General features: G+C 44.1%; 1 protein-coding gene across 1 annotated transcript in view; it reads right to left on the bottom strand.

The window, feature by feature from the left end:
* The window catches only part of CCDC93 (coiled-coil domain containing 93), an 87,385-nt gene extending 71,759 nt beyond the window's left edge, over positions 1-15,626 (bottom strand). The window contains 3 exon segments of the mRNA XM_034642012.1: positions 9,305-9,399; positions 10,858-10,971; positions 15,423-15,626. Of these exon segments, the coding sequence (XP_034497903.1) occupies positions 9,305-9,399; positions 10,858-10,971; positions 15,423-15,464 (251 nt within the window). The 5' untranslated portion in view covers positions 15,465-15,626.
* Positions 15,627-17,043: the final 1,417 nt, after the last annotated feature.

Genomic DNA, 17,043 nt, shown 5'->3' with positions numbered 1-17,043 from the left:
TCTGGGAGCTGGAGGAAGAACGGGGCTCCCTGAGACCCCAGAGCATTCTTCTAGCTCAGGCAGGAGGCCAGCATCTTCCCCTGCTCCCGTCTGGCCCTGGGTGGGGTGATAGAGCAATCTGTGTGCGAGCCTACCCCACCACAGACTGCAGTTACCTCCTCTACACAGCTGATATTTGATCTCCAGATGTCGGGCTCCTGTTTCTTAGATCTTAATTGGATCAGATTCAAGAGAAGAGAGGAGAGGTTATTTAGTGGATCTGCCTTGAGAAATAGTCACAAGGCATGTCCTTATGGGCCATATGGAGAAAGGGGGGACTCGGGCTCAGCTGACAGGGATAGTTTAGGTTATAGTCCCACATAAAACCCTTTCAAAAAAATCTTAGCCAGCTACAGCAGCTACTGTGGCCTTGTCTGCTGGTGAGGACTATTTCCCCAGGTCTTACTAGATGCTTCAAATTCAGCAAGTCTGGATTTACCCAAAGTGTTCCTTGTTCAAAGAAATCTTGTACACTTTTATCTTCCTGCAGCTCCATAATCCTTCCCAAGAGACAGACACCCTTAAGACCCACATCTAACAAAGACCTGGGTGAGAGCAATTATTGTCTTACCTATGCTGCTCTTAGTAGGTTCCATCCCCTCAGTCTTGGTGGGAGCTAAGTAAAATCTAGGGAGAAGCACTAAACAGCTCCCCAAAGAAAGGTCCCTGGAGAACACACTACAAAATTATGTTTATTCCCAGAAAGAAGCTTTAAATGGTGGCACCAAGGTTAAAACTGCTAAGAGAAATAGTCACACCCCCAGCTCCATGGATCATAAGTCTAATATGTTAAGAGAAAAAAATATGGATGGGGAAGACTGACACCCTACTGCACACATTCCCAGAAGGAGGAAACATCTACCTCCTATGAGAGAAGCCTATGGGAGAACATTTTCACCCCAGCAGAGGGAGTGCATATGTGAATTATCCAAAAGGTCTGAGACACAGAAGGAAACTGTCATATGGCTCTCAGCTACTACTGCAGTCCCTTCTTTCTAAGCAGAGTGTCTTTAGAACGTGAGTGTCTTTTTTTGTCACGAGATGTGTGGCTGGCCCAGTGGGGAAGCCTATGGCTGTCCAACTGTTGCTGGGACTCAAATGCGATAGTTTGGTAGGCAAGTATTAACGAACACAATTGGCAGCGTATCTAAGGCTCTCTCTGTAACACAGTTCATTTTTTATTTTAATCTCCATCAGACTCTCACACCTTGTTTAATGTCTTTGAAATTTGTGAGGGGAAGATACTGGTGCTTAGTTGGCCCTGTTCCCTAAACTCCAAGCTTAGTAAATGAAGATGACCCTCACTTGGCATCCTTGCTCAGGGGAGGTATTAACTATTCACAGACGTGGGGCCTTTCTGCTTGGTTATATTTGGGTTCCGTGGGAGGGAAGCTCCCCCTAGTGGCTACAGATCTGAGTCTGCAAAGGGTTACTGGTTGCATGGAAACATTCAGTAGCTTAAAAATAAGACACTCGGACCCAGACTCGGAACACTATCTAGCCCAACCCTCTCTACCTTCAGACTGAGTTGTGTCTGGCCACTGATCAGAGACTAACTACCTTCCCAGGTCATAAAGGTCCTGAGGGAAGGATGCCCCGGGTCATCTCGGGGTTTATAAGCCTCTTAAAACCGCCTCCTAGAAATGACTGCCAAGACTGAGGTCTTAGTGGGCTGCCTATGAAAGCAGCTGGAGGCACAAACACTGCTGGGCCGAGGGAGGGCTGTGGGGGAGACACAGGCAGGTTGTGGGTAGGGGGCAAACGTCAAGAGGACTTCCCGTAGAAGCTCACTAGCCCCCATTTGTTTCTCCCTGGAGCTCAGGGTACACTCTCTGACTTTCTGAAAATCTGGGAAAGTGACAAATGCAGAGGTCCCCAGACAGGTTTCCTAGCCTACGATTTTACCAATGCCCACTTGTCCCTATAGGTGATTGGTTGGATTCCTTCAGTTTTTAAGAGTATTCAGTACACGGTTTCCTCCTCCACTGCAAACAGTTTGAAAGAGAGTGAATGAAACCAGGGTCTAAATTCCAGCTCCATCACCGGCTCTGGGACTCTTGGCAAGCCACCTGATCCCTCTGGTCCAGTACTCCCATCATAAAATGAGGAATGATGCCTGTCCTACTATTCGAACTTGTTGTGAAGGTGAAATAGTGAACTGCATGAGCAGGTGCTCTACACACAGATGCCTCCTACCTGTGTGTTACTGAACTCAATTATAAGCCTAAAATCTCATGACCTCTGAGCGTAGGACTCTGCAGTCATGGGGCTTTAGGACAGGCTGGGAGGGTAGAAGAAGGATATAGATAGAAGGCAGAAGCTCATGAAACTCTCAAGAAAAAAGGATCAACAAGAACAGAAAGGCCTCAACTGGGTACACACAGAAAACAACCTGAAAGATAATGATGCTCTCAAGAGGCAAGTGCACTCCTCAGACAGTGTGACCTGGCCCCCATCACATCAGCTGGGACATATGAAGCACTGACAACATAAGGCAGTATTAGTCTACATTGCACCTAACTAGAAACTCTGGGGAGTAACCCCAAACACAGAACATACTACAAAACCAAACAGAAAAGATTTTTGAATAATTCAGTACATTGTGGCTATGGCATCTCTCTTACAGGTAATAGAGACCCAACTGCCTGATGCACTGCTAGGAGTCTGGTGGGTTGATCTTCAGTCCTGCAAAACCTGTCCCCAGCTTCGCCCACTATTACAGTTCATGGCTCTGCACTTAAAAGTACATCAAGTACTTACCAGAGAACCTAATACCGTATATCCGCAACCCCCTATCTAAACCCTTTGCGGCCACATGTGTTTCAGAATTCAGAACTTTTTAGATGTTTGCACTTTTGTGCACCTAAGAGGCATATACTATACATGATGTAGGGCCCAAGTGAAATCTAGAGTAAATCATATATACTATATATTGTGTAGAGCCGAAGTGAAATCTAGACCCCAACTGAAAACTATACTTGAAGAAATTATTATTTCTGCAGCAAAACTTATGAATGTTCACCTAAGTGGGATCAATATAGACTATAAATAGCCTTAAGAAAGTTCAGGTCAATCGCCAAGGAACTGTTGAAAAGGAAAAACAAAGCTGGGGGCATCATAATGCTGGATTTCGAGCTGTACTGCAAAGCTGTGATCACAAAGACAGCATGGTACTGGCACAAAAACAGACACATAGACCAATGGAACCAGAATAGAGAACCCAGAAATGGACCCTCGGCTCTTTGGGCAACTAATCTTTGATAAAGCAGGAAAAAACATCCGGTGGAAAAAAGACAGTCTCTTCAATAAATGGTGCTGGGAAAATTGGACAGCTACATGCAAAAGAATGAAACTTGACCACTCTCTCACACCATACACAAAAATAAACTCCAAATGGATGAAAGACCTCAATGTGAGACAGGAATCCATCAAAATTCTAGAGGAGAACATAGGCAACAACTTCTATGACATCGGCCAGAGCAACCTTTTTCACGACACATCTCCAAAGGCAAGAGAAATAAAAGATAAAATGAACTTATGGGACTTTATCAGGATAAAGAGCTTCTGCACAGCCAAGGAAACAGTCAAAAAAACTAAGAGACAGCCCACGGAATGGGAGAATATATTTGCAAAGGACACCACAGATAAAGGACTGGTATCCAAGATCTACAAAGAACTTCTCAAACTCAATACACGAGAAACAAATAAACAAATCATAAAATGGGCAGAAGATATGAACAGACACTTTTCCAATGAAGACATACAAATGGCTAACAGACACATGAAAAAATGTTCAAAATCATTAGCCATCAGGGAAATTCAAATCAAAACCACACTGAGATACCACCTTACGCCAGTTAGAATGGCAAAGATAGACAAGGCAAGAAACAACAATTGTTGGAGAGGATGTGGAGAAAGGGGATCCCTCCTACATTGTTGGTGGGAATGCAAGTTGGTACAGCCACTCTGGAAAACAGTGTGGAGGTCCCTTAAAAAGTTAAAAATTGAACTACCCTATGACCCAGCCATTGCACTACTGGGTGTTTACCCCAAAGATACAGACGTAGTAAAGAGAAGGGCCATATGCACCCCAATGTTCATAGCTGCATTGTCCACAATAGCCAAATCATGGAAGGAGCCGAGATGCCCTTCAACAGATGACTGGATTAAGAAGCTGTGGTCCATATATACAATGGAATATTACTCAGCTATCAGAAAGAACGAATTCTCAACATTTGCTGCAACATGGACGGCACTGGAGGAGATAATGCTAAGTGAAATAAGTCAAGCAGAGAAAGACAATTATCATATGTTATCTCTCATCTATGTAACATAAGAACTCGGAAGATCAAGAACTAGGAAGATCGGTAGGGGAAGAAAGGGATAAAGAAAGCGGGGGTAAACAGAAGGCGGAATGAAGCATGAGAGATTATGGGCTCTGAGAAACAAACTGAGGGCTTCAGAGAGGAGGGGGTGGAGGAATGGGATAGACTGGTGATGGGTAGTAAGGAGGGGACGTATTGCATGGTGCACTGGGTGTTATATGCAACTAATGAATCATCGAACTTTACATCAGAAACCAAGATGTACTGTATGGTGACTAACATAATATAATAAAAAAAATAAAAAAAAAAAAAGTTCAGGTCATGTTTCGTTCCCAAATGAGTTTTGTATCTACACTTAGAAAGAAAAAGCCTGTTTTCATTGTTTTTTAGATTTCAGATTAAGAATCTGCATAAAAGCACTGTGCTCTTGGGGCGCCTGGGTGGCTCAGTCCTTAAGCGTTTGCCTTCGGCTTAGGGCGTGATCCCGGAGTTCTGGGATCGAGCCCCACGTCGGGCTCTTCCATTGGGAGCCTGCTTCTTTCTCTCCTAGTCCCCCTGCTTGTGTTCCCTCTCTCACTGGCTGTCTCTCTGTCAAATAAATAAACAAAATCTTTAAAAAAACAAAAAAACAAAAAAACCCCACTGTGCTCCAAAATCTACTAAGAGTACTGTCACTGATAGGAAAGTACCATAACCCCCAAGAACACCAAGGTCAAAAGGGGCTAAGAACTACTGTAAAACTCCAAGGGAATTTAGGAAGAACAGATACACAGAATCTAGGAAATTGTTAGACTGGTGCAGAAAGAATGCAACGGAAAGAAGTCCCAGCATATTAGGGGTGCCACAGGTGTCAAAAGCAATCACTTAAACTGAAACAGAAAGAGGCTTCAATCAAGAGTGTCCTTGAGAAGACGGTGAATTTATGTTAATAAACAGACTAAGAATCTGGCTGATCTTGGCTACAGGTAAGGCTATGTGCTTCTTTGTCAAAAAGAAAAAAAAGGGGCGCCTGGGTGGCACACCGGTTAAGCGTCTGCCTTCCGCTCAGGGCGTGATCCCGGCGTTCTGGGATCGAGCCCCACATCGGGCTCCTCCGCTATGAGCCTGCTTCTTCCTCTCCCACTCCCCCTGCTTGTGTTCCCTCTCTCGCTAGCTGTCTCTATCTCTGTCAAATAAATAAATAAAATCTTTAAAAAAAAAAAAAAAGAAAAAAAAAAGGCAATCAGAAACTCAAGGAAAATAAGCCGTATAAATATGAGGCAAATTACATTGTGCCTGATTTTCAGTGACTTTTTGTAGAGACCACCTCCATTTGCTCAGGCCAAACACCTCAGAACCATTTTTGAGTCCCCTCTTACTCACACCCAAATCCAACCTGTCATGACTTCCTGTTGTCTCTATGTTCGAAACAGATCCAGAATCCCTCCACTGCTAGCCCGCTGTCCGGCCACCATCTTCTTCGTGAGCATGGCGACCGCGTGCTAAAGAAGCTCTCGATGCCAACTTCACCCCGTTAGTCAGTAATCAGAGGGTTCCCTCTAAAACCGATTATGAACAGATTATGTTCCTTCTCTGCTCAAAACCCCTCAAGAATTTCCCACCTCACGCGGACTAAACTCAAAGTCTTTACTCGGACCTACAAAGCTCTACCCGATCTGGCCCCCACCACCTGTCTGCACCTCTCCCATTGCTCCTCCACCCCCACCTCTCTGTACTCCAGGCAAGCTTCCGCTTGGGGCCTTCACACCATGGTCTCCTTTGCTTGGAACCCTCTTCTCTCAAGTCTTAGCTACCGTATCACCTTCTCAATGCGGCCACACTGACTTGAAGTTACACAACTGCCTCCAAACCATGTCCCTCTTCATATACTTCCCAGCTGTAAGTTTTTTTCACAGCACATATTACCTCTCTATATAATTCAATTATTTATTAAATTAATTGTTTATGGTCTGTCTCCCCACCCCCCCTGCAAAGATTCTAAGCTCTGTGAAGGCAGGACATTTTTCATTAACATATCAAAGTACCCGGAACAATGTCTGACCCATAGGAGGGACTCAATAAGTAGTTGGTGAGTCAATAAATAAACGAAGATTCTTTTTGACTGTAATATTTTGAATACTCTCCATCAAACAGCTCCACTGTGGTCCAGAAGATTACATTCCTTTTTCTCTGGCACCATCACAATTCTTAGTTCTTACTGTAAACACTGTTCATAGATTTACTTTTAGAATCTACCAGTAGATAAAGCATGGACAATTTAATTACTATTATAGAAAACAGACTATAAATATTATGCCCTGAACATTGTAAGAGTAATGATATGATAGTAGATAGAGGCTGAAAGGAAGAAGGAAAAACAGAGAGCAAAACGTTTACCCTACATAGCTAGGAACCAGGAGAAAATATTTTATGTAAATGAGTCAAGAAACAGAAGCTTATTTATGTAGATTAAAGCTATACAAGTGATCCCAGAAAAACAGATAATAATTACAAGACTGGAAGATGGGAACAAAGGGGATGTAGTGAGTAGTACAGGTGAGCTAAATTCCTCCTATCAGACTTGAATGAAACATACAAGGTTAGAGATGCAGAAGTGAGCTCTCTGAAAAATCTAAAACCGAAACAGGCAAAGATGATTCTTGCCAGGGAATAAAGGTATTGAACAGGGAGCGGCATTAGCTGTATATTTTGTACCCTTTGGCAGTATTTGAATTTTTCTTTTTCTTTTTTTTTTTTACTTCAAGGATATAGCACCTACACAATAAAAACAAAATAACAAACACACAAGAATAAAAATCTACCTCTGGATTTAGCCTGAGCAGCAGAGAGCAGAGCCACATGCCCTGACTCCACCCCACGGATTCCCAGTGAAGGACTTTCCACTAGAGGTCCCTGGCTGTGATGCCACAGTCCCAGAATGACAGATGCTACAGATGTCGAGCTCCGCTATTCATGGCTGGGCACTGATGAGCACAGTGTCACAGAGAACAATATGTCCTATTTAATGAGCAGCCCAGAGATGTCCTTTGGTCTTATTATTATAAGAATTTCAGTGATTCTGTAGGACCGATTTTTCTTCTGCATGGAAACTGTGAACTGGGTAATTTATCATGTTTTTCTCTTTTTGTTGGCTCCCAGAAAGCTTAGAGCCAAATCTGTGGCCCACCCTCAGGAAAACAAGGCATGTTGTGGCCCATGACAAATGCTGTAGCCTTATCCCCAACTCAATTTGTTTTCCTTTTGCTTTGCTTCACCTTTTCTCTATTACGGCTTCATACGCATATTTGTAAGCCAGCTTTAATCCATTTGGAAGAGTGTTTTCCTGAGGGAGGATAAAGCTTCAGAAAAATGATTAAATAAGTCATGGACGCACACAGATCTGAAATCACAAATCCCTCTCCTGACAGATAAGGGAACTGAGGCTTGTCCACGGTCACACAGCTGCCCACTGGCAGGACTGGGCAAAACTGGGGACCCCTAGTGGTCTAATGAAATCACCAAGCCCCTGGTGCGGTATGGAAGGCCGGGCAGGATATCCTCAGGTGAAACCTCTAGCAAGGAGTCCAGGCTGCCTTCTCTCGATGGCAGGCAAAGTGAGGTTCTGCCTTACACAGAGGCAATGGGGAGGGAAAGTTTCTCTCCTCACTCTATTCAACTTCCATCCAATATGTTCCTTCCAGCTGCCTTTGGAAAGAGATAAACTAAGCAGTCACTGGAAACTCTTAGAGAGTATTAGAAAAACTATTAGAGTCGCTGAACATCACTCACCATTGGAGAAATACAAATCAAAACCACAATGAGACATTACTTCACACCTGTTAGAATGGCTAAACTCAAAAAGATTAACTAAAAAGATAACTAATGCTGGCAAGGTTAAGGAGAAAAGGGAACCTTTGTCCATTGCTGGTGAGATTGTAAATTGGTGTAGCCACTATGGAAAACAGTATGGACGTTCCTCAAAAAATTAAAAAATAAAAAATTTTAAAAATCATAGAACTACCATATGACCCAGCAATTTCATTTCTGAGTATTTAACAGAAGGATATGAAATCAGTATCTCGAAGAGATATCGGCACCCCCCACATTCATTGCAGCATTATTCACAATAGCCAATCATGGAAAACAACCTAAGTGTTCATCCATGGATGAATGGATAAAGAAGATGTGGCACACACACACTCTGAAACTTTATCCAGACATTAAAGAAAAAAGGAAATGCTGCCATTTGCAACAACATGGGTTGACCTTGAGGGCATTAATGTGAAGTGAAAGAAGTCAGAGAAAAACAAATACTGTATGATTTCATGTATATGTGGAGTCCAAAATAACTGAATTCATAGAAAGAGAGAACAGACTGGTGGTTGCCAGAGGTGAAGGGTCGGGGGTGAGGGAAATGGATGAAGGGAGACAAAAAGTACAAAAGGTACTTGGAGTTATAAGATAGATACGTCCTGGGGCTGTGATGTACAGCAAGGAGACTTGAGTTAACAATACTGTATCGTATATTTGAAGGTTGCCAAGAGAGTAGAAAAAACATTTATAATTATATGAAGTGATGGATGTTAACTAAACTTACTGTGGTAATCATTTTGCAATATATATATATATATATATATATATATCAAATCATTATGTTGTATACCTTAAATTAATACTATGTTATGTGATGATAAAATCTCAATGAAACTAGAAAAAAAAAGAGAGAGAGAAAGTGTTAGAAATAGTCTGAGCATTAAATGACTTATAGGCTAGCTGTGTGACCATGGCTTCTATCAACCTCCGTTTCATAATCTGTAAAACTGTAATAATACCTGTTGCAATGAAAATTAAAATAAAACATGTAAAGTGCCTTGCACAACTTTTGGCATATAGTGGACACTCAAAAGTTAGCTCCCTTCTTCTCCCTTCAGGCTCTTCCATGGCAAACCCTGATAACTTACATTTTTTGTCCTATTGTAGAGTTTTCCTGAAAGAGCAAATCGACGTCTATGTCAAAGCTGCAAGTAGTAATGCACCAAGTCATTCCTCCTACTACCTGCAAGACACAAAGAAAATACCTGTTTTCTCTTTCTAGTTTGGGGAGAGGGGAAGAAATGGAAGGTAGAAAAAAATACATGTTTTTACAGAATCAATGACCATACAAAAGTACATATCTCTAGAGAGAGAGTATATGTGTCCTTCTGACTCCATCAACTACAATTTATCTAAAATAGCACCATTGAATAAAACTTTTTGCAGCAATGGAAATGTTCTGTGTCCATACGTTCCAGTACAGTAGCTACTCGCCACATATGGCTACTGAGCACTTGAAATGTAGCTAGAGTGACCGAGAAGCTGACTTATATTATGAAATGGACATATCATTCACAGATCCTCTTTATACTGAGGGGGACAGACATTAATTCTCAGCCAAGAGAAGCCTTAATCCAGTTTCAGGTAAGTGCCAGATTCCAGAGGAATTCTGTGTTTTGCAGATCAGACAGGTTAGTAGCAAGGCTGTCATTTGTGGCTCATTACTGAATTTCCATACATCTTATTTTTTTTAGGTATCTAAAGGAGCGGAGAATTCCTGCTCTACTTTTCTCGGAGGACTTCTCAGAGATGCAAATGAGACTGAGGTTAAAAAACCACTTTGAAACAAAATCCTTTTCAGATATAGCTTGATGGAGACTCTTATCCCTGGCTGTGTTTAGACACACGTGAGATGCCTATAAAATACAGATTCCAGAACTCAGCCCAGATCTAACCAAAATATCAAAGGGTGAGGCCCCAACATCTGTATTATAAAACAGTCCACTGTGATTGCTATGCAAAGCCAGGCCGTGGCCCACTGGAGCATTCAACACTTTTTTCCTCCGGAAAGCTTTCCTGGCCTGCTCTGTCTGATCTAGAAGCTTCATTTCTGCTGCCCTTGCTGCATCATGTCACTGATTCTATGTATATGGCTTTACTTGTCTCCCTTCTCTATTCTACAGAAGCTGGGCTCTTTGAGTACAGGGCCTTGGTGTGATCTCTGTGACCTCAACACCTATTACTATGCCTCGTGCATGATTCTTGAAAGTTCTGCTGAATTAACAGACTTCATCCCATAGTGACTTCTCTCTCCTCCAAACTCAGAATTCACCATCATTAGAATATGTGGCAACTGTGAGCACACTGACGTGGGACAGCTCCTTATTAACTATGATTTTATCTTATATAAGCTTTCTCTCTCCACCCAAACTGTAAATTCCTTACAAGGAAGAACTATTTCTAATGCTTTTTTGCACTTCCCAAAGCTCTGTACACAGAAAAGGAATTCAAGACATATCTACTGATACATTTTTATTTTCTTGTAATAGGAAACTGGAACACTTCTAATAACAAACCCAAATCAGAGAGAAACATGGACACTGGAGAAAGTAAAAACACAATCTCCTCCTCTTTTCTCTGCCCTGGTAAACTATCTGTCCCAACAAAACACAGCCTAATGATTAGAAAGGTTTCCCCTTACCTTGTCAAAAGGTGATAAGCCTTTAATTCTTGCCCTGAAATACCCAGCTGCAACCAAAAGTTCGAGAATTTCAGTGAGCTTGACATTTTGTTCCTCATCTTCTCTTGTTTCTACCTAAAACAAAAGCTAAAAGTTAGGCTGGTAAAAACTACCTTGAACTAATGAAGCATCAAACTTTACATCGGAATCTGGGGATGTACTGTATGGTGATTAACACAATATAATAAAATAAAATTAAAAAAAAAAAACTACCTTGAATAAAGGCACACTGGGTGTATTCCCTGATGCCACAATTCAATAGCTAAGAAGCAGGTGACATTGGCTGTATCACTGTTTGTGCAGGAGCGTGGGGGGACAGTGCTGCCAGAGTCCCAAAGAACAGCGTTCTCAGGCCTCCATGAATTGTGTTAATTGTCATACATAGCGGGAGAAGACACACACAGGTAGTATAGATTACTCATCTGGTGCTGAAGGCATCCAGGGACAGGAAGATTACAGCCCATTACCTCCCTGCTCTCTAACACACCGTTTACTTGACACGTTCCCGACTAAATTATAAACTCCTTACAGACAAAAATAAGGTGGTTGGGTTTTTTTGTTTTTTTTTTTTTTTTTTTTTTAGCTTTAGGCACATCTTGGTCCCAGAAGCTACTGACAAACAGGGAAAGAACAAAGAAGGGAGTTCAAATTATCTTTCTCTGCACTTCTCTTTCTGATCTCTAAAGCAAATCTAAGGAGGGCTGCCAACCTAGATACACTGAAGGATGATTACTGCCACATGACAGGACTGCCTTAAAAATAATAAATTCATCTAATATATTTAAATAGGGACCTGATTTTAAAAATTTTAAGTTGTATCTTACCTTCACTCCCAGGTGTTGATCTACAACTTAAAACCACCGAAATATTCTAGTACTTTTGCCTCCATCTACTTTCATGAATGTTACCTTTCTTCTCTTCCGTTACTGCACAGCATAAAAAACCACTTCTCTATATAAAACACAACCAACGTATAGCTGGCTCAAATTCTTGTACCCACCTCTGACTACTCCCTCCCCCAACAATGCCCGTGAAATCTTCCTTTACTCCATGTGTCACATTTACCCTTCTCTCTTTTATTTACACTTCATGCCAGGACTAATGCAACTGCCTCTCAATCTTTCTTCTGTTTATCTGTTTTCCTCAATCCTTCCTAAATCACAGCTTTCACATCCTGCCTCTTTAGCTCATCCCCCAGTCCTTGCCATTAATGCATCATACACCGTCTGTAAGATAAATTCCAAAGTTCTTGGTTTGGCATTCAGATCTTTGGCTGCAACCTATCTTGCCAGCTTCATCCTTTACCTCCCTCCAAAACAATCCAGTCATGCTTATGGCCAACCTCAAGCATGGTTCATTCCCATTTCTTCACTGTTCACACCCCTTCCCTTCTCCTGATATTCTCTAACCACCCAGAAGCTAGCTTCAAATTCTAGCTCTTATTTGATGCCAACCCTGAAAAATGCAGCCTGAAATGGTCACTCCTCTGCATTTCTCTTTTATTTATAGTTCTTGCCATTCACACAATTAAGTGTCAACCTCTTCTGAGTGAAATGTCTGGTGTTAATATATATGCCTGTCTTTTGAAATGGGCTATCAGCTGGATCAGGAGAGGACCCATATATTATTCAGTCATGTTTACACCTCTCCTGAAGTAGCATTAGGCTCAAAGGACAATTAAATATGGAATGACAATGTTCAATCATCACCTAAAGTGCATGACCTATGCCAGTCACGGATTAACAAAATGTTTTCATAGTCATGACACTGATAATGGAAATTCAAGTTTATTTTGAAGTACAAATTGCCAGGAGAGGGAGCTTATAGATTAACAAATAGTTGAACAAAGAATTATTAAAGTGATTGACAATCTCTTGCAATAGGAGGTGGTGAAGGTGACAGCTTGTTTTACTTCTCTCTCAAATCACCCTGGTCCAGCCTATCAAAGTATTCCCTAGTTCTTGAGGGACATGCAAAAATAATGTTAATTACTCACACCTTCTCTTCTTTTGCAAAAGATCTGGGACAGTTAAGCAACATCTCTAAGTGGGGAGACTCAAAGAAAAGAGAAGGTAAAGAGCAATATGGTTCACAAAGACAGAGCAGAAGAGAAAAATGGAATGATATAAGTATTTTCTTAAAACTCCTAAGATGTAAAACAGGAACCTTTCATTTGTTCAATCAACACTTCTAAGAAGAGGACATTTCATCCCAGGAGGATCATTCCTGCCTTGCCTTGTACCTAATAAACACCCGCTGGCCAACCCCAAGGCAGATGCATGGCCCATGTTTTTTATCTACTCACCCACAGAATGGAGAAGTATGTATACTTTTGCAATATAACCTGTGAAATAACTTCGTGGTGCAAGACACTGAATGAAGAATGTTATTAAGACTCCACATTCACTTCACAGATTAACACTGAGACAAAATGAAAAAGGGCCACTGGCTAATACACAGTGACTGAAAGAATACCCTCTCTTGAGGGAATAAAAAGCCATCAGATTGGTTAATACATCCATTGTTAAAAAACTAAAATTCTGATAAAGGTGAATGACTGTGAGCTCTTAAACCAGGCACACTAAATTTTCATTTGCTCTGTACTGTGGTTCACGTAAGCTGGAAGGCGGGCAAGGTCTAGCTATCTTTCTATCCTTCACAGAACATACAGTAAAGGGTTTAAAAAATTGAATTTAGGGGCGCCTGGGTGGCACAGCGGTTAAGCATCTGCCTTCGGCTCAGGGCGTGATCCCGGAGTTATGGGATCGAGCCCCACATCAGGCTCCTCTGCTATGAGCCTGCCTTCCTCTCCCACTCCCCCTACTTGTGTTCCCTCTCTCGTTGGCTGTCTCTATCTCTGTCAAATAAATAAATAAAATCTTTAAAAAAAATTGAATTTAAGGAATTAACTGTATTAGTGACAGCTTAATGACACAGACTATCCATATTCATATGTACTGGTCCTTGAGCTACATGATAGTAATTTAACTGTATCAACCCTCCTAATTGCCAAGAACTGTCTTAGGTTCCTAGGAAAGTGACAAATCAGACCCAGGCTCCAGGCAGTCAGAAAAGGGTTAAACAAAGGTCTCAGAGGATCATGTTGCTTTTTATTTTAGAAAGACCCCCATTTATAGCACTGTGGGGCATTGAATTGGAGGCATTTAAGGTGGAACCTGAGAGGCCAAACAGGAGTCTATAGCAAAAGCCGGGCAAAACTTGATGAGAGTCTAAAATAAACAAGCAACAAAAAAGAAGTATCAAATACCAGGATACAGTTCTCAGTCTTCATAATCCCCCATTCCATCGATGTAATTTGCATGGAAGTTTTTACCGAATACAAGGGTTCTGACAACATGACATTTCTTAGGTTTTCCTAAGATTACAACAAAATGGACTTATATTCTGGGAGCACACACTGACAGATAAGTCTGTCCCTCCATCACTATATTCCCCGCCTTTATGCACAGAACAGTGATCCCTCAATTAGTGGGTACTTGTGGATGAAAGAACTGAGGACTGGCAGGGGGTGGGCTGGGTGGAATGTCAGGCAGTTGAAAGTGAAGGGACCACTCACCATGTCAAAGAATCAGTCCTCCTGCCAAATACCTGCTTCAGAACCTTAGGAGCGAGGCAGAGGTGCAGTGTGGGTTCTATTTCTTTCCAGAATCTGGTAAACTAGACTTAGCTTTGGAATAAATCGACTGGCAGAGAAGACACTTGCAAACCACCTAGCTATATGACAGCTGCAGCCAAAAGGAAATGTACGTTCCCTTTATTCTCAGCCAAAGTGGAAATCCGGAAACCACTGATTATCCTATCCCTCAGGACCGAGTGAGTATTTAATAACAAACATCTCTGTAACTAAAGACACCCGCTACGTTCTGGAGAAGCAGCCACGCTTCCGCCAGGCGCTTGGCCCGGCCACATAGCCCCACCGGACAGCGCGTCGCCTCCCGCACACAACCCAGTGCGCGCACGGTTCCCAAACTTCCTGCTGCTACAAGGGTCTGGCGTGCATCTCCTGCACACACCAAGGCGAGTGGGGCTGGCCGTCGGGACCCCGCGGGCCCCGCGAGGCGGCAGCAGCCGCCACAAGGTCACCGCCCTTTGCACAACCCGAGCCCGGACCGTCCCAGCACGCGTCTCGTGACTCCCAGGGCGAAGCAGCCCCGTGCTTCGGGGCGAGCCCTGCGGCGCCGGGGATCGGGGGACACTGCCCGGGATAGGTGGGACCCCGGGCCCCACGGCGCCTGGGGCTGCGTGGGGCTAGGTGTTGGGCTGGGAAGACCACCTCCGTCCCGGGGGACCCGAGAGCGGCTGAAGTTTGTCCCCACCCCCGCCCAGGTAGGGGGACCTGTTCGGCCCCCGGCGCAGAGGGCCAGATCTCCCCGAGGGGGACACACCTGAGAAGGGGGCGGGGCGCCCCAAACGCAGCCCGGGCCCCGCTCAGCCCGCCGCCCCGCCGGCTCGGCCCTCTCCCAGGAACCCGGACGTGTCAGGGAGAGGGAGAGGGAGGTCCTTACCTCCGGGAGACCCTGGCCCTCCGGCCCCTTGGGCAACCCCATGGTCCTTTGACAGACGTGCGGCGGCAGCAAAGCTCGCGGAGCGTCCGGAGGAAGCTGTCCCCGATCGCGAAGCGGCTACCGGGGTGGAGGCAAAGCGGGAACTTCCTCCGCCGCCGCCACCACCGCTGCCGCCGCGGGCCGGGAGCTCAGCCGCCCGGCGGAGCATGCGCGCTGGGACGGAAGCGCGGCGCCACTGCGCCTGCGTCAGAGCACCCCAGGGCCAAGGCCGAACGGCGGGGCAGGCTGGAGCGACCATCCCGCTGAGCTCCCCGGCCCGTGTCCGCGGGAGCCTCGCTCCAGATCTCCGCAGTTTTCTCTGAGGTGCTTTACAAAAGGGGAGATCCCTTCATCTCGGGGAAATTTTTCACTTTGGCTCCCTCTCTGCTTTTCACGGGCATCCGGATACCTCAAGTGGGGGTGCTGTCCGCTCTGCGAGCCGTGCTTCGGAAGCCCCCTCGCTCTGGTGTTGGAATTCCAGCATGAATGCGTTTGGGAATTCCAGACCCCAGCCCGGTTCTAGCTGAATCGGGGTGTCCCCTGCTTCACGCGCACTTGGGCAAACTTCTCGATGTATATATGGACCAGGGAGTGGAGCCTCCAAGAAAGGCTTTTGCACGCCCGCTATTTCCCCAGTGTTCCAGCCAGTGCACCTTGTTTCCCCGGAAACCTGGTTTGGCATAATATCCCCCTACCCCCAACATCCCTAGCTGTGGGTCTTCCTTAGGAAAAGGTCATCTCTGAGAGTGCCACTCTGTTTTGACGTCTTTTAGCTACCACTTCGCTTGCATGACGTACCCCTTGTCTGTCCCAGAAGATGGATGGCAGTTATATAAAAGGATTGTCTCCGGGGCTACAAGACCCCCTCAAAACCCGCACTTGCTTCAGAGTGGCTTCTCCAGCTTTTTAAAATCTAGTTAGTTAGTTTTAAGCGATGAAGAAAGAGGTGACATGAAAACGTGCTGTGGAAGAGATCTTCCCTCTGTGGGGGGAAGGGGGAGGGGGTTGGAGGGAGTGGGGAATGTGAAGCTCTGAGCTCCTTGAGATCAAGAGGTGTGTGTGTGTGTGTGTGTGTGTGTGTGTGTGTGTGTGTATTTCCTCTGTGCATACCTAGCATCTTAATAAGTAGATACTCAGTAAATGTTTGTCCTTGAAGGAATTCTTTGGGCTTTTGGTACTCTTCCTGGAGTTTGTCCTGACTGAATACCCATGTGGTCCCAAAGGCCCTAAGAATGGCCATTTCCTTCTTAAGTGCAGTTAGCAAATACTGCTAACAAAACTGTGCTCCAGGCAGCCCAAATTTGAGAAAATTGAATAAGGAAATTAGGGCGTTGAAATGGGAACTCCCTTAGCAGAGTTATGTGACATCTTGCGCTCACCCATCGGGAAACCAATGAATCTCAATTTTTAAGGCACCCATTCTCAACTTCCCAAATTTATTTATTTTTGTAATTTTAAAATCGTCCTTCCCTGAGGTGGTATAGGATGAGAGGGAATGGAGGGTAATTTGTGGCTGCTGTTGAATGACTAGAAAATATTGATGCCTAGGGACAGATAGCAAAATCTCACATAGCAGGCAAGC

Source organism: Ailuropoda melanoleuca, chromosome 2 (assembly GCF_002007445.2).
Source record: "Ailuropoda melanoleuca isolate Jingjing chromosome 2, ASM200744v2, whole genome shotgun sequence".
In the NCBI taxonomy this organism is placed as follows: Eukaryota; Metazoa; Chordata; class Mammalia; order Carnivora; family Ursidae; genus Ailuropoda; species Ailuropoda melanoleuca.
The sequence above is the reverse complement of the archived record's forward strand: the minus strand, read 5'-3'. Positions and strand labels throughout refer to the sequence as shown.